Source organism: Podarcis raffonei, chromosome 4 (assembly GCF_027172205.1).
Source record: "Podarcis raffonei isolate rPodRaf1 chromosome 4, rPodRaf1.pri, whole genome shotgun sequence".
Lineage (NCBI taxonomy): Eukaryota > Metazoa > Chordata > Lepidosauria > Squamata > Lacertidae > Podarcis > Podarcis raffonei.
This window is the reverse complement of record NC_070605.1, coordinates 64,728,334-64,750,349: the sequence shown is the minus strand read 5'-3', so window position 1 is coordinate 64,750,349 and position 22,016 is coordinate 64,728,334. Positions and strand designations below refer to the sequence as shown.

The window sequence follows — 22,016 nt, the reverse complement described above, 5'->3', positions numbered from 1 at the left end:
GAACGCGGGGTGGGAGGGGGGGCTGGGGGGCAGGAGAAGGAAGCCCACTGCGCCGCCCCGGTGTGTTTGTGTGACGTCACTGAATTGCCTTTCGCAAGGCCGGAGGTGGGGCGGGGGGGGTGTGTGTTGTGGACGGGGCGCCAAAACAAGCGGAAGAATCCGGGTAACTGAGGACCTGAGAGTGGAGGGGTGGGGGCTTCTGAGGAGCTTCCCTAAAGGGTCAAGTTTCAATGGAGAAGGACTAGTATATAAAACTTATTAGTCGACTGCATTTCAGGAGGAGGGGTGTGTGTGTTTTAGGGGTGTATTGAGTTGGTAAATATGGTTAGGAAAGGTAGGGTTCAGCTGCTGGGCAGGCAGAAGCTCAACAGATGGAGCTCCCCACACAGGGATGTGAGAAGGAGGAAATACCACCTCTTCATTTCTGTGTGTTGCAAGCTGTTGCAAGCAAGTTCTCTACCAGGAAAACAAGGGGAGGATCCAGGGAAAAGTTGACCAGTGTCAGTGCCTCAGTCTATTTAAGCATTCATTATATTCTCCCAGCAGCTCAAGGTGGCATACATAAAGTATGTGGATGATTTCCTGCCCAGGTACTGACCAGCAGCTGCATCGCCTGTCTTCAGACCATTCCTTGGGCCAATTCAGATCTTCTGGATTGATTCGCCAAACCATGGCATATTGGGAGCAGGCCCAAAGGCTCATGCTCAAGCCCACTGAAATTTCCAGGTTTTGTCTAATCACAATTTGGCGTGCCATCCTATCTAGACAACTTAATGCTAACTTTGGAACAATAATGCTCACTTCAAAACAAGGTTTCATGATTTAGCAATTTATTTATCTATATGCTTATCTGTATATCCTGCCTTTTTTCTATCATGGACCCAAAGGCGATGTATAATGTTGTTTTGAGGGCTGTCATCTGTTCAGGCACTGACTGAACCCAGACCTCCTTAACTTCATTGAGGTGGTGACTCTTGTGGTCCCTTCCAACTCTGCAGTTCTGTAATTCTACACTGGTAGTGGGTCACTTTGGCATGTGGGTAAGACTGACAGGTGTCAGTCACCTGATGTCACCATGATTCTGTTAATAAAGGAAGAATTGGGAGTGTATTCTAAGTGCATTTCCTATTCTTCCTTTGCTGGTGTGGTTTACATCCAGGCTAGGCCGGCAATTGAACTTTTTTCCTTGGTAGCTGTGGCTTGAATTCTTTTGTAGATGCAGCCTGAACTTAAATCACACCTGCAAAAGAATATGAAAAATGTTTCTTTGCAGGCATGGCTTGAATTCAGGATGTGGCTGCAAAGGAAAAATTAAGAGCACACTCTTAAGTGTTCTTCCAGTTATTAATTTTTATCAAAAAAAAGTTGGCACTTCTTTAGTTTGGCACATTTCTCCGTTGCAGTACACTTACAAATCTGATACTTCTTCCTATTAGCTGCAACTTGAACTTCCTCATGTCTGACATTGTATATGATGAAACATGTTCATGGTTTGCCCGGAACAGCCTGGCAGTCATAATTAGGCCCATGAGCTGGACGTTCCCCACCAATCCTTATTGGGAGTATTCTGAAAGGGAATATATTCTGAGAGGAAGGAAGTGTTCTATTGGGCTCCACAGGAAAACTACAATGGGGCAGGATTGTTGTTTTTTAGTTCTTGCTGCAGTGATAATAGTGGGCAGTCCCATCAACAGCAAGTTCTGTGTGACTTTGTCTTAGTATGCAAAATGTGAGCCTGCGTTTTTCAAGGCACTATCCAGTGTGGGCAAAGGCATTTTTTGTTAAACCTTTCCCCAAATCTAATTCCAAATGCATTTTGTGTCCTTGCCTAGTTCATTATTTTTCTTTGTTTTCTCATTTTACTATTTACTCTTTTGTTCAGAGCCTCACCAAAACATTATGCTTGGCTGACAGATCAGCATCTCAGGGAGACACACAGCAGGCGTCAGTCACTAAGGGTTTTGAAGGTTAAGCAAATTCTTCCCAGAAAGCAATAGTAATGTGAAAACTCTGGGATCTTATATCCCTCTTCTTGGCCATGTATGCACTTTGTGTTTTTGTATTGCTGTGGTTTGTGTCTTGGGAATACTGAGCTTTTTTGAAAAGCAAGGGCTTGCAACTAAATGGTTTTCACTTCCTGGTGTGGAACTCCAAACACTTCACCTTAGCATGTTAAAACAATTACAGTACAGCTTTTTCCTACTACTTGGTAGGTAGTTACTCAGGCACGGGTGGCAGATGTGGGTGCTGCTGTGGTCTAAACCACGGAGCCTCTTGGGGTTGCTGATTGGAAGGTCAGTGGTTCGAATCTGCTCAGCGGTGGTGAACTCAGTCCCAGCTCCTGCCAACCTCGCACTTCAAAAGCACACCAGTGCAAGTAGATAAATAGGTACCACTGCGGCAGGAAGGTAAACAGCGTTTCCATGCACTCTGGTTTCCGTCACGGTGTTCTGTTCTGCCAGAAGCAGTTTAGTCATGTTGGTCACGTGACCCAGAAAGCTGTCTGTGGACAAATGCTGGCTCCCTTAGCCTGAAGTGAGATGAGCACCACATCCCATAGTCGCCTTTGTCTGGACTTAACCATCCAGAGGTCCTTTACCTTTATCTACTCAGGCAGAGGGAAGTGGATATGTGCTGCTGCTTGATCACCTACAAGGAGCAGCACCTAAGACGGCATTTCCCGGAGAAAGAAAGTCTTATTAGGGGTTGTCAGTTTAGCATGGCAAAAGTTTTCCAGATGTCTTGTCCATGAAGTTGTCAAACAGCCCCCAACCTATTGCACAGCTGCAAATTTGTTGCTGCTCAACTACTGAGGCAATCTGTGCCTCCCTCTCCATCTTCAAAGTTGTGGATGATACTAGCCGTTTGTCATGCTTGCTAGAGAGCAGTCCTGTATTAGCTATCGTGAGTGGAACTGTTGAAGGCTGACCATAGCAACTGGACAGCATATCATCAGAGGTGGGGAACCTGTGACTACAGGTGATGTAGACAAATTCCTATAGACCCCAACCAGCATGGCCAGTGGTCAGGAGCGATGGGAGTTGTCGTTGAGCAACATCTGGAGGGCCACAGGTTCCACACCTATGATTTGTGCCAAGCATTGTTGTTTTCTATATCCTCTCTTCTATGGGAAGCCAGCTTGAGCCCTTGCCTGACTAGATTTTTTTTTAGGGGATGTAGTAAGGTTTTGTTTGGACTTCCTTTTGTAGGCTGAATGAGATGTTGATTTTCTTGTCATTGCTTTTTTTCCCCAAGAGAGGTAGTTTTCTTATGAATTCCTGTGGTCCTGTTTTATCTTTAATGCGTTAAATTGTTTCATATGTTGTGTTGCCTTTTTATATAAAGTGTAAAGTTTTTGCGGGACGTGGACTTAATGGTCAGGGGTCCCTTTACCTTTACCTTTAAAGTTTTTGCAGACAACTAGATATAATTTTAAGTGTCTGATGCTCTACAACATTTTCATTATATACCTGCATCAGATTTTTGTAAATGATTCAGTATGGTTAGGATCAAACTTCAAGGCACTGGCTCCCCTAGATTTGTAAAATACTTTTGAAAAACTACCATATGTGAGATATTTAGGGACATGGATTTCTTTTTCTTTCTTTATCTCTCCCGTTCTCCCTTGAAGAAGTATTAATCATAATAATGTTTTGGTCAGTGAAATTTAGTCTAGAGAACACTGATGTAAATTAAACTGAAGCACAACAACAGCTGATAAATGGAACATTCAGCCAAAAGAAATCTTATTTCTACTTCTAAGTGTTCCTTTATAAGTGAAAAAGCTGACTTTGCAAGTTTGATAAAAGCTTTGTGGTAAGTTTGTTTGGAATAGGAGATAATGCTAGAATAGTGCTTTCCACATTATGTAAACCACTGAATGCAGGAGACATGAAGTTCTCAGGAGTGTTAAATATTAGCACAGAGCTAAATTATAAATGTTTAAAGAATGGTATAAGGATTTGAATCTTAATAAAATGAAATAGAAAGCATTGCGGGAAGCTGTATTGAAATGATTGATTGAAACGAGAGTTTTGCTATAACCACTGAGTAAAAGCCATTTTTCAGAGTTGGGGGGGGGGGACAAAGCATTCCTATGTTCAGGATCCCCCCTCCATTTATGTAATTCTATTGTGATTAATAGATCAATACCAGCTATTTATGTATATTGTTCATTTAGGGGCAAAAGGACCTCTCTGAATTTAGAGGGCATCAAATGGCTCAGAAATTTTATATGATCAGGTAACAAGAATAATAAACCAAGACCAAAACTTGGTTTTTGTTGCCCAGAATGGCTGGGCAACCCAGTCAGATGGGCGGGGTGCAAAATTATTATTATTATTGAAATTAGCCATGTAATCAATCAATAGTGATGGTTTGTGGCCAAGACAGACATCGCAAAATTGAAAAAACTAATACTTCAGGTCCAGAGAAGTAATGGTTTGAGGAAAAGGGATTTGGAAATAGTAATCCCTGAAGATGCATTTTGTTCAATGTGGAATACTTCCCTACAAATGTCTAAGACTAATGTCATTATATCTAAAAGAGAAACATATATTTATCACTTAAAAACTTACTGTTGGTGTTATATATCCCTCCATGTGGGTTACATGCATATTTCCCAGTGCAGAATGTAATTTGAAGATAAATAAATAACAGGATAACAAATTCTGGGTAATCAGTTTTGAGTCATGTGCATAGAATATTTGGAGCTAGCAAAGATGTCTTGTTCTGGTTTTGATTTTTGGAGGAAAATGGGGCCACTTGTAGGCATATTGACACAGTGATTTCATATGATCTAGAACCAGACTTAGGTATTCTGTATGTTTTTGTTCAGGAACTGCAGTTGAGAATCAATTCATGGAACGATAATTGCTTTTTAAAATGTTTGTGATGAAAGCAGTGTGCAATTCTCACTAAGAAATTTATTAATCACATATGAAACAAGATGCTTATCTGTATTCATATAGTTTGCAATGACTTAGATTTGTATGGTCTATAAGGAATGCTGAATTGTGTCTGTATTTATTAGGCATTTTTATGTGCGTGTTGATGAAAACAATAAATGGTGGGGGCATCAAGTATATTTTAATTTTATGTTTAGTGTAAATGCATTTAAGTAAAGGACAAAACCATCTAAAATACATATTTTATGACCTAAAACATTACATTAATGTTGATCGTCATAGTGGTCCATTCCTTTGAAATCCTTTAAAATTTGAAATCCAAGTGTGGTCTGTTTTCATTATCTAAATTGGGTGCAATTATGGCAAAAAGATAGTGAAAACTGTTTGTAAAGGCTTCAAGTTCTAACATTCTAGTGCTAACACAATCTAAAGATTAGATTAGGTTATTTGAACATTAACTTGTCATATGCCCCTTTTGAGTTCCTAAACTCTGAAAGCATGGGAAGGAGGCAAGTTAGTAACTAGATAAAATTGTTATTCAGGATCATTCTGTAATGTAATTTTAAATAATTCCTCAAATCAGTGTCAGTAGCACTTAAGCCCCTTGTATACTGAAAATTTTTGATTAAAAAATTGAGATAAAATTAATGGTTTAACATTGATGCAGCAACACCTGTGGCCTGTAGTTCTGCAGAATTTAACCACTGAGCTTCTGTTTACTTAATTAACCATTAAATTAGATGTGGCAGACTGGTTGTTGATGGGCCAGATGCAGCCGGTTGGACCTTCCTGCCTAGCCCTCAGTATCCCCTCCTCACTTGCAGGTTTTAGGCTTGAAACAAAAGCTTCTATTAGTGTGCGTGACAGCAAGTGTGTTTGTCCACTTTGGCCACACTCGCTGTTGGCATATGGTCCCTGAATGATTGTCCAAGGGGAAATGCAGCCCTTGGACTGGAAAAATGCTCCCCACTCAGATTAAAATACAAAAAAAGAAAATATACGCACTATATTTTTTCAAACCAAAACAAAAAACTTGAATATTTCATCCTTAGGGCTTTGGGCAGATTACGTTTAAAACACTCATAAAATGTCAGAAGAGCAGACTAAGTTGAAAATTATGTTAAATAATATTACATCATCTAAGTTGCCATAAAAAATCAGCCAGCCAACCTTTCCAAATTCTTTTTTTAAACTTCTGGGAAAATATTGAAGTCATGTCACTTAGGGCTTGGACTTCCTTCTCTAGTTTTATTAAGTGTTCAGTTAAACATTTATTGGAGATAAGAAAGGTGACTGCGAAAACATTTTCTAAATATATCTTGCTGCTTCTCATTGCTGGGCTTTGCTGTTACTATTTTAACTCACTTTAATTATTAATGCTATATTAACAGGGAAGTTGGAATTTTAAATGAAAGGTTTAGAATTCAAGGAGCCTCTTAGATAGCTGTATTGTCTAGGCTTCCCTGTTTGATTTTCTTACTTGCTGCTCCTCAAACTGCACTGAAATTCACTCTTGAAGTTTGCCCAAGCTTCTGGGATAGAAAGGCATTGCTTAGAAAGGTAGTACTTGGTGACCTTGTAGCACAACTGGAAGCTTCCCATGTGTGTCTTTGGATCCCAGCCTAAGACTGAAAAATAGCACAGATAAACATTGCACTGGAAGACCTATTTCTAGCTAATGGGGTGTGGATGAAGAAGATACATTGTATCTTGTTTATTTGTTTCAAAATACATTAATGCTCATTCACAATTTTTAGCAGGCTCAATTATATATTCACATAACTTAATATTTTAAAAAGGTTTCTTGGATAATAGCAATTTTTGTATCGGGCAATTATTATTGATGCAGTTAGATTTAGTCCCCTGTTGTGTATTGGAAGGAATTTCCTCCCTGGATTATTGCCTGGGATTTGTCCTTTTTCAAGATCATTGAGCAGAGGTTATATGTGTAAGATTAGGTACATGCTCTCATGCAGTTTCTTGTTTTCAGCAGAGATAAACTGAGCTAAGTAGTTGTTTTCCTTCCCTTTAAAATCTGCTTTGTAACAAATTGGCAGCCAGAGTAGAGGTCTCTTATGTAACCATTTTTCTTTGGATTTTGCCAGCAACTGTGCCAATCTGTTTTCTGCCTTAGTAATAGTCTCATGAGATGATGCCCAGTAGTTTTCAGAATGCTTTGACAGTAATCACTTCCCCCTTGGAAGTCAGTGGGATTTCAGCATGGCAGTGTTAATGAATTGCGTTTGGTATAATTTACCTACTTCACAATACAGTATATGTTAATTTCAATAGGGCTCGCATACATTTCCTCTCACAAATTCAGATTAAATGATTAAGTGAGACACCAAAAGCCAGTAGCAATTTTCTTCCTGTGCCAGAGGTTTTCAACCTTTTTGAATCCACGGCTCCCTTGACCAACTACAGTGGTAACTACAGTTTACATACGCTTCAGGTTACAGACTCCACTAACCCAGAAATAGTGCTTCAGGTTAAGAAATTTGCTTCAGGATGAGAACAGAAATCGTACAGCGGCGGCACAGCGGCAGCAGGAGGCCCCATTAGCTAAAGTGGTGCTTCAGGTTAAGAACAGTTTCAGGTTAAGTACGGACCTCCGGAACGAATTAAGTACTTAACCTGAGGTACCACTGTACATTCTTTCTGTAGCACAACTGTGGGGCTCAGGAGCCCATTTATGTTGCCCATTGCCTGTAGAGCTGGCAGCCTTGCACCCTTTTTGGACAGCCTCCCTTGTGGAGTGTTCCCTCAGCCTCCTCTCCTTTCCCTTCACCTTGGGAGTCCTCTGGACAGCCGCTGCTGCCGTCCCTCAGAGGAGTTGCCCCCCCTCCAAGAAGAGGTGACTTCTCACACTGCCCCACAGGGGCATGGGACTTGTCTGTCCATTCCCAGAACCAAGGTCTAGTGGACTGGCTGGCTGGGCCCCCTCAGCCACTTGCTTGCTTACTCCAAGGCCACCTCAACTCCTGGCAACCAGCACCCCCTGGCCAGCCCCAGAGGCATCATTTGCCAACAGAGCTTGTAGTCAGGGCTACTGCAATAAACAGCTGTGAAGCCTTTGGGAAGCAGAGATGCGAGAGAACATCAGAGGAGGGAGGGAAGGAAAGAGAAATAGAGGCCAGTGTTGCCCATGTCACCGCTGACCATCATTCAAGGCATCCCAGGATGCTATGGCATACTGGTTGAAAACCACAGCCCTATGCAAATTGCAGTTTCAGAGGAGAGGTTTATTCGTCATTATCACAGCAGGAGAAGGGTTATATCCCCCCCACCCTCTGAGGTTCCAATAATTATAAGCCACTCCCCCAGGAACTTATATTTGCACTTTTTGTAAAGTACATGTTAAATGCCAAGACACATTTATCATCACATCTATCTTCGCCCTATACTGAGACTTGTTCTGTTCTGTCAATTTCAGCTGTTACCCTCAAACTAGTCTTAGATGATTTTAGTTCCGTTAGTTTTCTTCTAAAGTTATGGGAGAAATCTCAGTCCAGAGTTCTCCTGAGGTAACCAATTTGTGCAGGACATCTGAAAAAACTCACAAATATTTTGCTTTCACTTTTAACAACATATGTGAATACTTCATTGCTAATGATATCATTAAGTTGTTTTCAATGTAGTGATAAGCAGATTGTTCCATCAGTGCAAGGATTTCTCTCCCTCAACTAGTGGGTCATTCAATCATTAAGTGCTGTCATGAGAACTTGAATAGGCAAACATTCTATATAATTAATGAATTTTTAAAGATACATTAGTTATGTGCACACATTCAGTGTTTTAACTATCTCTTTAAAATGTAATGTTTGTGAAGTGGTTTTTATTCACTGGCTGGTTAATGCTGCAGATCACTGGATACGTAGAAGCAGAAAAGTATTTAAATGCATATGCTATTTTTTCACCTATTGGTGCTGAAAACAAACAGTCCAGAGATAGGTCAGTCTTAGTTCATTTAAATCAATGGGCTTTAGCACGCTTCAAACTGGGCAGGATCATTTTATTGGTGTCTTAATCCTCTTTGCTATTTACCTTCTTCAAGATGTGTTAAGATAAAGGAATTAACATGTTTCATTTGTCTTGTCATGTGCAACATGCAGTATTGTAATGTTTGGCATACAGTACTACTCAAATGAAACTACCCTGACTGATCAAAAGCAAACACTCCACATAACTACTGTTGTATAGTTTCACATGTACTTTTGAAAGATAATATAAGCATTTTTATTGATATTTCCATGTGCCCTTGACAAGTATCGTAACTGAACAATCTTTGTCATGCTCATAACTGTTCTCCTAACAATATTATTCATTATGGATCATAAATTAAGAAAGCTTTGCAAATTAATAAACATAATTGGCTGCTTGATTTATAATATTTTTAATTGGCCTGTTTAGCTTTACTTAAAACGTATGGTGAGATAGCCAATATTAATTAGAGCAAACCCATTGATTTTAGTGGACCTACTGTGAGTTTGAAAAACAGATAAACCATAAGTGAAACTGAAAATGTGAACATATTTATGTAAGAGACGTTGAAGAATGCACTGTCTATACTTGTCTTGATGTGGTTAGTAGCTCTGAATTAAACACATTAATTATGGAAGATCAGTTCTCACAAGAACATCAAATTGCTTTACATTTGTTTTTTAATCAAAAATTATAAAATGGATTTAAGTATAAAACTGACAGTTTATATTGTCCTGTTACTGTGACTTGCTTGTTTTATATGACAGTAATCTCTTGGAAACCTTGTCACATGAATGAATTCTTTGTGAAAAATATTCACGATTGTAGGCATGTTTTGCGTTTAGTTGTCAAGCAATAAACATGTATGTGTGAGTAAAAATGCTTTCCTTCCTTTTTATTTACTTCTGATGACATTAGTGTTGGCTATAGAGTAAAGAATGTGTTTTTTACGTATGCACACATTCGTTGTATGGCAGAATTTTACATCTTTATAAGTTCTGGGAAGAGCAGAAAGTTCAAGGATGCTGTTCATGTACATTAAAATCAGTAGGAGCTTGGTTAAATATTCCAAGAGAGTGTTGGGTAACTAGACAAAAGCAAAACTCAAGCCTTGTGAATAAGAAGAGTTTCAACACTATTCTCTCCTGTTAATTATGGGGTAAGGACTTGGACTTCACGTTCTTCTTGCCTGTAGAAAGATATGATGGCAAAAGAGAGAGTAGTAGGAAACAAGTAATTTCCACAGCGATCTGTTTGTACCCTCTTATAATATACCGTATTTTTCGTACCATAGGACACTCCGTTCCATAGGACGCACTCCGTTCCATAGGACGCACCTAGTTTTTTAGGGGGGGGGGAAGAAAAAAAATTTTTCCCTTTATTTCCCCCCCAAAACCAGGTCGGGGAAACCGAACCAGGTCGAGGAAGAGCGGGATGGTGGCGCTGCGCCTCCTTGCTGTCCCCCGAGCTTGTGGGGCTGGCCGATGTCTGTCCGGCGGGCGGGGCGCTCTGCTTCAGGGTGCCCTTCGCGCCGGGTGGCAGGCTCCTATCCACAGCGTGGGGAGCCCTGCGGGAAACTCCCGCAGGACTCCAACACACTACGGATGTCTGCCCGGCGCGAGGGGCGCTCTGCTTCAGGGCGCCCCTCGCACCAGGCGGCAAGCTGCTATCCGCAGCGTAGGGAGCCCTGCGGGACCTCCCGAAGGGCTGTCTAGGCTGCGGATGTGTTCCCAGAGCGCCGGGCGCTCTGCTTTCAGTGCGCCCGGTGCTCCGGGAAACAGGCTGCTATCCACAGCCTAGACAGCCCTGCGGGACCTCCCGCAGGGTTGCCTAGGCTGCGGATGCGTTCCCAAAGCGCCCAGCGCTCTGCTTTCAGCGCGCCCGGTGCTCCGGGAAGCAGGCTGTGGATGTCTTCCTGAAGCGTGGAGAGCGAGAGGGGTCGGTGTGCACTGCATTCGCCCCATAGGATGCAGATTTCCCCTTCATTTTTGGAGGGGAAAAAGTGCGTCCTATAGGGCGAAAAATACGGTAGATGCCAAACCCTGTCTACAGTGCTACTTATATAGGTGAGAATTGCTAAAAGCAATTGCTAGCAGTTTTTTGTTGCAACATCAGTCCTGTAATTGTCACAAAGGTCCTAAGATACGAGTAAATTTAAGAATGTGCCAGTGATTTAGGAAAGCCGGAGTTTAGTAGCTTGAAAAGATCTACTTTTCTCTGAGAGCTTGTCAGCAAGGAGGTGGGCAGGGAAAAGAACCTGTTTCCAGGCTGAGTAAGGAGGAATGGGGAGGTGTATGAAAGTGTTGGCTGGAGACTCTTGGCTGCATAAACACTTTTGTTTTTCAGCTACCCTTCCCCTTCTGTGTCTGTAACCAGGCCAGGGGGTGACTTGAATTGGAGCAATAAAAAACATAAGCGTTAAGCCAGGTTACTGAGTTTGGACATAATGATTAATGCAAGCTGAGATTCACAACCTTTAAAACTATGGGTCCAGCTGTGTTGGCCTTAAAGAAACCATGCTTAGTTGACTGGGGCAGGTTTGAACTAGATATGAAAACAAGCAAAAGTTAATATGAACAAACCATGGTTTACCATCTCGGCCCCTGTTAGTACAGCTGCATGCAGTTCTAAAACATCTGGAGGACACCTGGCTGGTGATGGCTGGAGTAGACAGCATTACCAGGCAAGAGGGGCACATAGGCTGACCTATAAAGCAGGTATGGAGAGCCTTTGGCCCTAGATGTTTCTGAACCACAACTCCCCTCAGCCACAGCAAGCATGATGGAAGTTGTAGGCCAGCAACATCTGGAGGGCCAAAGGTGGAAAAATAATGCAGACTCTTTATAAAGAAGCATGTGAGACAATTTATTGTTAGGAATAAGTTACACATTAAGAAGGATCTCTGTGACTGGATCGGTGAACTTCTTTATATTTACTTTTATCTGGGGCAGAGTTCGATCAGAGAGGTAAGGGAGTGATTTTTTTCTTTCCCATACACAGTTTTCCTGATTTAAAAATTTGCTCCCTCCTCTGAAGTTGCTATGTTCCCATTTGAAGGCTTCCCTCCATGGCTCCTTCAGAGTAAAAATAACAGTACCTGTATTGGAAGATCCAGTCGTAGATCTCATTGATAACATGTAGTTAAGCCTCAAGTACATACAGGATGGTAGATAACTTTCCATCCAGTTGTGTACTGCTTAGTGGGAAGGCAGATGGGGCAGAAATGTTGTGCCATCTCACTTCTTGCTCCAGGTTACTTTAGGTTATATTTATACTTGGTTTCTTTTTGAACAGCTTAAAAAAACGAACCACCTGCAACTGGTTAACTGAATCTGTAACTACAGGGCATAAGTTCTCACATTGAGGGGTATAAACTGGCTGTTTAATAGAGTTCAGCTGGGGGCTATTTTTGACCCTGTTTATTTCAGTTAGGAGTCTACCTATAAGTCACTAACTGTTATGTTAAGCTCATATGTTCTTGAGAGCAGTTCCGTTTAAAGTTGTGCAGAACTCTATAGCACAGACTAAATAGAAAAGGTTAACAAAATAAATAAAAATAAGGCTTATGTAACTAGAATACATCTGCAACTAGAATAATTTGCTCAACAATCTTCCTTTTTCATACCAGTGTTTTAATGTTGTCTTAATCACTTTGGACTAGTGCAGGCTTATCAGCTTGGATCCCATAACCACGGTGAAATTAAGTAGAAGTAGAAGGGTTCATATAGCTCCTTTCAGGAGCAAAGTCCCCCTATATTTCCCCATGGATCCTAACAGCAGGGCATTACATTAGTATTAACTAGTTCCCTCTTAACAAGGGTTTGGTAACCAGTTTTAATCCATGGGTTCAAATCCTTGTTAAGAGGGAAGACAGGTTAGCATTAACTGCCCTTAACATTGGTACTGGTGTGATGCTTTTAGACAGTTAAGGAAGCAAGGGGAGATTCACTTTTGCAAGTGATTCCATGAGACCTTTCCTGGCTATTATAGAGAGTAGTGGTTGCAAGCAGATATTAATGGATACTGTTTGTGATGCGCACACAGTCTCAGCCAACCTTGATGATTCAGTGCCAGTGTCTCTTGTGTCCTCAACAGTGATTTTGCCTTGGTGGTGGTAGATTACTTCTTGAAGTTTGGAAGACTTGAAATTCTGGTAGAGAAGAATCAGTATCTTCTGACCTATGCCTTGTAATAATAAGTAGAATGAAAATTTGACACTTTGTGGTAGCCAGAAATGGTCAGTCTAACCAGATGAATATCTGGTTGAGTCCCAAGTCAGTTGTGCTAGTAAAGCAAAAATAAATGATTACAGATTGTTCTAGTGGTCCTAAACAGTTTTTACAGATTAATTATGTGACAGATAATGGCTGTCATTTTCCAATTCTTGACAAAAATACATCTACCAAAAAAAAGTACATGCATGCAGATGAACAGGCAAAGACATACATCGATAAATACTTGCAGGATCATATCTAAAACAAAAAATTACTAAGCTATAACAAGCCATTGTCAGGCGTGCCTTAAAGGAGTGAGAAAAACTAAGTACTTAAGGGGGGGTGGAATCTGATTGGGCTGTATCCTGCCAATGTACATTATCTGCGAATAGATGCTGAATGATGTGCTGTTGAACTGATTATAATGGGACTGCCTTAAAAAGTATGACCTTGATTGTGCCAGTTGCACTACACTTAAGGATTTTTCAAATTGCAAATCTTAGTTATTATATGCATAGCAATGCTTTTAACATTATTTCCTGGGCTGCATGAACATAACTTAATCAGTACCTTGCAGCACTTGTTCATTTTGCAGGCGGTTGTCTTTTGTGACCATGACTAACACATTTGCAATCTTTCTCTTGCCTAAAGTGGAATACTGACAGCTCATTACAGGTAAAACACAGGTCTGTGAGTTTACCTGGCCTTTTTGAATATTACTGTGGAGTTGTCTACTCTTAGGGAGGGGGTGAGAGGAATGAAAATATGTATAGTCTCTAGTCTGAAGCCTTGATGTCTGGCTGTTGGCTACTGTCTAGAACATCCAAGTTGCTCTACTAAGTAACAATGAATAAACCTTTACCAACTTTCTGCTAATTTGAATGTGTATAGATTGAAGGTTGCAATCCCGACTCACCTATCGGAGCATAAGCCCCACTTATGAGTACCGTAGGTCTGTATAGGAGTGTACTGTAAGGGTGCAATGAGGTCAAAGCCAAGCACACCAAAGTCCCATTAAAAACACTGAGCATGAAGGACACAGTTAAGCCCATTAGTTTCATACATTTTAATTGGACCAATGTGCCTAAGCGTACCAGGACAGTTACCAGTGTTTCTTTTCTCTGCCATGCTCACCCTCGAACTCAGCACAAAACATCTATTCTATAGCAGAGCATGCAGAGATACATATACAACACATATGTTGTGACACTAACCCACCACTGTGTTAGAAAGGTGAGTGGAAAAAGATAGGTCTGCCTCTTCCTAAAATGCTCCAAATACCAAAGAGAATTGAATCAAATAAATGTTTAAGAATAATAAAAATACTAATGCATCATTTAGAACCCCCCCTTTAAAAAAAGAACATTAATCAAAAGTATTGGATTCAGACTTCCGGAGGCGGCGCCAACGGCAATGGCGGTCTCCTTCTAACTTGGAGGGAGAAGCTCCGCAGAAATTGGGTCTATCCGCTACGGCGCAGCGGAGACCCTTTAAAAAACCGCAGGCGGGGAAAGCCTACGGCCGTGGGACTCGGCGGGTGCCAGAAGCGCCCCCCCAATTGGCAAAGGGGCGAGGGGCTCCGGAGCGGAACGGGGGTGGCGCGGCACTGAGAGTCGATCGCTACTTCTGTGGAACGAAGCCGCGCAGCTGTTGCCGGAGAGCGCTGACCTTTTTTCCTTTGAAATTTTGGCTTTCAAAACTACAACCCGTGAGTAAGATTTGGCAAAGATCGGGAGACCAAAGGACTTGCTCCTTTGATCGACGCAACGAACTTGAATTTGGCTCTGAAGCGGGAAGGCGTAAAAAGGAAGTCCGTCTTCCGGTTTTGTAAATACCGGAACTAAAGCAAAGACTATTGTAACTAAGAACTGGAAAAGTTGAGCTAAAAGGAACTAATTTCAGTGCCAGACATAAGAACTCCCTCTCAGAGTGGGGGGGAGGAGAAGAAAGTACCTTGATTGAAGGAAAAAGGGAGAAAAGGGAAAAAAAGACCACCGCTTAACCCCTGATGCTGGTCTGCCAGGACAGCAGAAAGTCTCGCACCGTTTATAGACATTGTAACTATATGTGACTAACCTGCAACTGAACTGGAAATTTTGAAGGACCCCCTTTGCAATTGTTGCCTTTTATTGGAAAATTGGAAAGCTAAAAAGGATACTACTGCCTTTAGAAACAAGTTGCATTGAAAAGAACATTGTTGCTAATGTGCTCCCCTAGAGGAGGCTTGTGATACAACTGGGGACTTTCCATTACAGCTGGCTAGGAGGCTTTCTCATAACAAAAACAAGTAAAGCTGTGAGAATGACCTTGAGACCTAAAGATAAAGTTATGGATCAGGAAAAACCCCAGGAAAAATCTACAAGGATAAAAACCAGGCAGCAGCAACGAAGACAATAGTAGCCCCCTCTGCTTCAGAAAAAGAAGATACTGGGCAGTCAGGAGCAAAAGGTGTAGGCTCTGAAGAGACATTAAATGCATCACTAGACAAAATATTTGGAGCTTTGGAAAAACTGTCAGCTAAAATGGACTTAAACACTACAACTATCAGCTCTAATACACAGGCCATTGACCGGCTGCTCCAGGAATCTAAATTGACAAGGAAAATTGCTGAGGAAGCGAAGGAGAAGGTGTTGGAGGTAGAGGAAAAGATACTGCCAATCAATAAGCAATTGGAAGATCATAAGGCACAACTATCTCTAATTGAACTTAGAGATAGACAGACTAATTTAAGAGTCAGAGCAGTACCGGATGTGGAAGACGGTAACCTGTGTGATTTTCTTACACAGGAGTTTGAAGAATTTTGGGGCCTTGAATCGGATAAAGACTTCAAGATAGTGAGTGCCTTTAGAATTGGCAAAGGGGGAAGAAAGAACAGAGTAAGAGATTGTTTGATCTCACTCAGATCTAAAGAAGAGAGGGACAAAATACTGAGCCTCCACTACAAGAAATCACTGGAGATAGAGGATTCGAGAATTGAAATTTTTAAAGATATACCAAAATACCTATTGGACCTTAGAGCCAACTACGGAGACCTAGTCCATTTGTTAAGAAGAAACAGCATTATCTTCAGGTGGGAGTTCCCTCAGGGCCTGTCTTTTAACTACAAAGGGAAAAAAGTGAAGATAAGATCAGAGGAGGACAAAGTGAGATTTTTGAATCACCACGAGGAAGATCTACAAAAAGAGGCAGAGGGAAAAGAGCCGAAGACATCAAGACCAGGAGTTCTGGACACAGGGAAGCCACCATTGGGATTGGAGAAACCAGAGAAAGTAATACCACCCACAGACCAAGAACAACTGTTGGGAGCAGTTGGTGGGACAACAGAATAACCATACAATGTCTCTGCAGGTATTAAGTTGGAACATTCGGGGTTTGAATTCCCCTGACAAGAGGAAAAGAATCTTTCATTTGTTGAAAAAGGAAAAATTGGACTTGATTTGTTTGCAAGAAACTCATGTGACTAGATTACATAGGAAAGTATTGATTAATAAAAGATTAGGCCAAGAATTTATTTCATCAGACAAAGTCAAAAAGAGGAGTTGTGATCTATGCAAAAGAAAGTTTGTCACCAAAATTTATTTTTAAAGATGAACATGGAAGATTTGTGGCAATTGAAATACAATTTCAAGGAGAGAGACTTTTGATAGTAGGGGTTTATGCACCAAATGAGGGGAAATCAGAATTTTTTAAGAAACTGCATGAGACGTTGCTGGACTTATGGACTATAATATCATTATGCTTGGAGATATGAATGGAGTGGTATCGACGAATATGGACAAGTCAGAAAGACAAGTAATAACAAAAGATGGAAGACTACCGAAATCTTTTTTTGAAATGACAGACAATATGGATTTAATTGACACCTGGAGAACAAAGAACCCCCTAGGTAGAGAAGGGACTTTCTTTTCTGAAGCCAAAAAGACTTGGACAAGAATTGACCAAATCTGGATAACTAGAAGTATGGCTCCCAAGATTCGAAAGGTGGAAATCTGCCCAAAAACCTGCTCCGACCATAATCCTGTGAAAATGGAAATGAAACCAACATTGACTGGTTCCTTCAGATGGAGGATGAACGACACCTTGTTTAGAGACCAAGAAAATATCAGGAAGGCCCAAAAAATTATCAAAGATTATTTTGAGATAAATTTGAAGACTTCAGTGGAAAAAAGGGTAATCTGGGACGCAAGTAAAGCTGTTATGAGAGGATTTCTGATTCAGCAGAATGCAATAAAAAGGAGAACCCAAGATGAGAAAAAAGGAAAGATCCTGGAAAAAATAAGGGAAGGAGAGAAGAAACTGAGAGTTAAACCAAAGTCGCAAGAGATCTTGAGAGAAATTAAGTTTTATCAAGCACAATATATGAAAATGACAAATCAGGAGATAGAATGGAAAATTAAACAGATGAGACAAAAGACTTTTGAATCTGCTAATAAATGTGGGAAGTTGTTAGCATGGCAGTTGAAGAAAAGACATAAGTTAAATACTGTGACTAATCTTGAAGTGGATGGAAAGAATATACAGAAGCCACAGGAGATTAGAAATTGCTTCCAGAGATACTTCAAACAACTTTATACACAAGGGCCACAGATAGAGACTAAAATTGACCAATTTTTGAAAACCAATGGATTACAAAAAATTTCTCAAGAAAATAAATTACTTTTGAATCATAAAATATCTGAACAAGAGGTTGAAGGTGCCATACAGAGTATGCAATTGGGAAAATCTCCAGGGCCTGATGGACTAACCTCCAAATATTATAGAACTTTGAAAGACTATTTGATTCAACCACTAAAGGAGGTCTGTAATGAAATTATGGAGGGGAAAAAGGTGCCGGAGTCATGGAAAGAAGCCTATATCACACTTATACCTAAAACTGAGTTAGAGAAGACACAACTTAAGAACTACCGCCCCATATCCCTGCTTAATGTGGATTACAAAATTTTTGCAGACATTTTGGCCAAAAGATTGAAAAAAGTGTTAGCAGAGGTGATACACAAAGACCAGGCTGGCTTTCTCCCTGGTAGACATTTATCTGACAACATGAGGAATGTAATTAATATTTTGGAAAAGCTACAAGTGAATATCAATACCAAAGCAGTTTTGATATTTGTAGACGCGGAGAAAGCCTTCGACAATATCTCTTGGAGTTTTATGAAGAAAAATCTTCAGGGGATGGGGGTTGGACAAAACTTTGAAAATGGTATAGGTGCGATTTATTCTGAACAAAAGGCTAAACTGATAGTTAACAAAATAGTGACAGAAGACTTTAAAATTGAGAAAGGGACACGACAAGGTTGCCCAATTTCCCCATTGCTTTTTATTTCGGTCCTGGAGGTTTTGCTAAATATGATTAGAAGGGACCAGCTGATACAAGGTATTCAGGTCGGAGCTAAACAATATAAACTTAAAGCTTTTGCAGATGATCTTGTATTGACACTACAGGAGCCAGTATCTAGTACCAAGAGGGCTCTAGAACTAATCCAGGAGTTTGGTCAAGTGGCAGGCTTTAAGCTAAATAAGTTAAAAACTAAGGTTTTGGAGAAAAATTTGACGCCAATTGAAAGAGAGAGGTTTCAGAAAGAGACAGATTTAACATTAGTAAAGAAGGTAAAATACCTGGGGGTGAATATGACTTCTAAGAATGCGAATTTATTTAAAGATAATTATGAGAAATGTTGGTCAGAAGTGAAGAAAGACTTAGAAACTTGGTCGAATCTGAAGTTTTCCTTGCTTGGTCGAATTGCTGTTAACAAGATGAATGTATTGCCGAGAATGTTGTTTTTGTTCCAATCATTGCAAATTATTGACAAGATGGATTGTTTCAAGAGGTGGCAAAGAGATATTTCTAGATTTGTCTGGCAGGGCAAAAAACCCAGAATAAAATTTAAGATACTTACTGATGCTAAAGACAGAGGGGGGTTTGCCCTGCCGGACCTTAAACTTTATTATGAATCAGCAGCTTTTTGCTGGCTGAAGGAATGGCTGCTTCTTGAGAATACTGACATCTTAGATCTTGAAGGTTATGACAACGTATTCGGGTGGCATGCATACTTGTGGTATGGCAAGGTTAAAGCACATAAGGCATTTAAAAACCATATTGTCAGGAAAGCACTATTCAATGTTTGGATAAGATATAAAGACTTTCTGGAGAGTAAAACCCCAAGGTGGTTATCACCTATGGAAGCGAAAGCTATGAAAAAACTTAATATGGAGGCCAAATGGCCAAAGTATTGGGAAATTTTGGAACAGGAAGGTGACAAGCTGAAATTGCAGAGTTATGAGAAGCTTAAAGGGAAGGTGCGAGACTGGTTACATTATTTTCAAATAAGAGAGGTTTATAACCAAGACAAAAAAATTGGTTTCCAGGTGGAAAAATCAAAATTAGAAACAGAATTGTTAGAACCCAATGCTAAGATATTATCAAGAATGTACAATTTGCTGTTGAAATGGAGTACTGAGGAAGAAACGGTAAAATCTGCTATGATTAAATGGGCACAAGATATAGGACATAATATTATGTTTGCGGACTGGGAGCAGTTGTGGACCACTGGGATTAAATTTACGGCATGTAATGCCCTAAGAGAGAATATTATGAAAATGATGTACAGGTGGTACATGACTCCAGTCAAGCTTGCAAAAATTTACCATTTGCCCGATAATAAATGTTGGAAATGTAAAGAAACTGAAGGTACATTCTTCCACCTTTGGTGGACGTGCCCAAGGATTAAGGCTTTCTGGGAGATGATTTATAATGAAATGAAAAAGGTATTTAAATATATTTTCGTGAAGAAACCAGAGGCCTTTCTCCTGGGCATAGTTGGCCAATTGGTGTCAAAGAAGGACAGAACTTTTTTTATGTATGCTACAGCAGCAGCAAGAATACTCATCGCAAAGCATTGGAAGACACAAGATTTACCCACTCTGGAAGAATGGCAGATGCAAGTAATTAACTATATGGAAATGGCTGAGATGACTGGCAGAATCCGAGATCAGGGAGAAGAGTCGGTGGAAGAAGATTGGAGGAAAATTAAAATTTATCTACAGAAACATTGTAAAATGTATGAATGTTGATGACATTGAAATGAAATGAAGGGGTTCTAGCAACAAGATAGATAAAAATTTGAAATTATAAATTTGGGAGGTAAAATAATTAAGGATAAAGTAATAGGATATGAATTTGCTGAACCAACTTTCAAAGAGGGATACAAAAAAGGGAGGCATGAGGAAGTCAGGAAAATAAGTTAATCAAAGATGAGCAATTAGAAAAGAGGGATTTGTGTTTTTCTTTTTTGTGTGTTTATTGATTTTTTATTTTTTCCTTGTTAGGTTAAATGTTTGTACTTTTGTATTGTGAAATTTTGTATTGTTGTGTTTTATATTTCCCCTGTGTTTTTACTGTTCTTTGTTGTTTTGGATTTTCTTTATTGTTAAACTTAATAAAATATTATTATATATTAAAAAAAACAAAAGTATTGGATTCAATCTCGTTACTCAGTTTACTTATGTGCTAGATGCAAAAGTATTTTGAAAAGATGTATATATGATTGCTAAATGTGCTTCCATCTTTAGGTCTTTTGCCATGGTTTAGCTTACAGTTAGGTAAATAATAAGCAGATAGATACAAGTATGCACTTTGATTAGTGCAATCAGGCCAGTGTTGGTGGTTACTGTGGGTGTTAAGTAGTTTGTTTATTGAATTCAGATTTAGTAAACATGAAGGAAACTTGCACTCAAAACCTAGCATCTGGCTAAATAAAGGAGTTTTTTCTTTACATCATGTTTACATTTTCTAAGAAGGTCTGAAGACTGAGGGAGTGGGGGAACTAAATTCTGTTTGTCTTTTCAACCATAGGACGTGATAATGCATGTGAGAAAACATCATATATGTTCCTGCGGAAAGAACTTCCTGTGCGGCTTGCTAACACTATGAGAGAAGTCAACTTGCTGCCGGACAACTTGCTGAATAGACCTTCAGTTAAGCTAGTCCAAAGCTGGTAGGTATAGAGAACAGGCAACAAAGCTACATGAACCGAACATGGTGAATTTTACAAGCAAAATAATCTAGCTGCCCAGCTCAGGCAACTGTAGCAAGCTTACATATAAGAATTCAGTGATTGGGTTTATGCTCCATATTCTACATGCCAGGGGTCTTCCTCTACCTTCTACATTCCACTTCTTCCTTACCCACAAGCTCTAATTTCTCTTCCTCCATCTGCATGCTCCAAATCCTCTTCCTTTCTCTCAATTCACATGTTCCACCTCCGTTTTCATGAGTTGTTCTGGGATAGCAAAAATGACATCCTTAAGAATAAATTTAAATTTGGCTTGTCTGTGTATATTTTTGAGTAAGTTGTTTTTGCAGTACATGAAGTTCTTTGGGCCATGAAGAAGACCTATGGTGGCAGGGGGAAGTGTTGTTAATAAGCTACATCTAAAAGACTCTAGAGAGAGAAGGGAGAAATGGGTGAGACGTTAATGGGGATTAATGTGAACAAATGTGGTTTCACCTACTTAGGCACCAGTCCTATGCACATTTAACTGAAAGTAAGTTTCACTAAACTTGATGGAACTTTCTTCTAATTAGACATGTATAGATGGGATTTGGTTAGAGATGGTATTAAAAGTCGTGCGCTGAAAACATAGTGCATTTGAGGTTAGTTTGATGCTAGACCTGGTCTGTTTCTTAAATGGGATATGTTCTCTTGCAGAGATGCTATAAAAATATGTAAAATGTTTTCCCTTTACTGTACTGAGAAGAGTGGAAAATTATAAACTTATTTTTATTGCTTTAATAGATTTTTTGTTTTGTAGCAATAGTGGCTTACAAAATCAAATCTTAAAAATAAGATAAAATATGTCTTGGAAACCTAAAGAATCTAGGATAAAAGCAGCAGAAGTCAATTATAAAAAGTCC

At 40.0% G+C, this 22,016-nt stretch overlaps 1 protein-coding gene across 1 annotated transcript in view; it reads left to right on the top strand.

Moving 5' to 3' along the window:
- The window catches only part of PDK3 (pyruvate dehydrogenase kinase 3), a 44,872-nt gene that overhangs the window by 318 nt on the left and 22,538 nt on the right, over positions 1 to 22,016 (top strand). Inside the window, exon 2 of the mRNA XM_053387012.1 lies at positions 20,955 to 21,096. Coding sequence (XP_053242987.1) covers positions 20,955 to 21,096 — 142 coding nt within the window. The remainder of the gene's footprint in view (positions 1 to 20,954; positions 21,097 to 22,016) is intronic.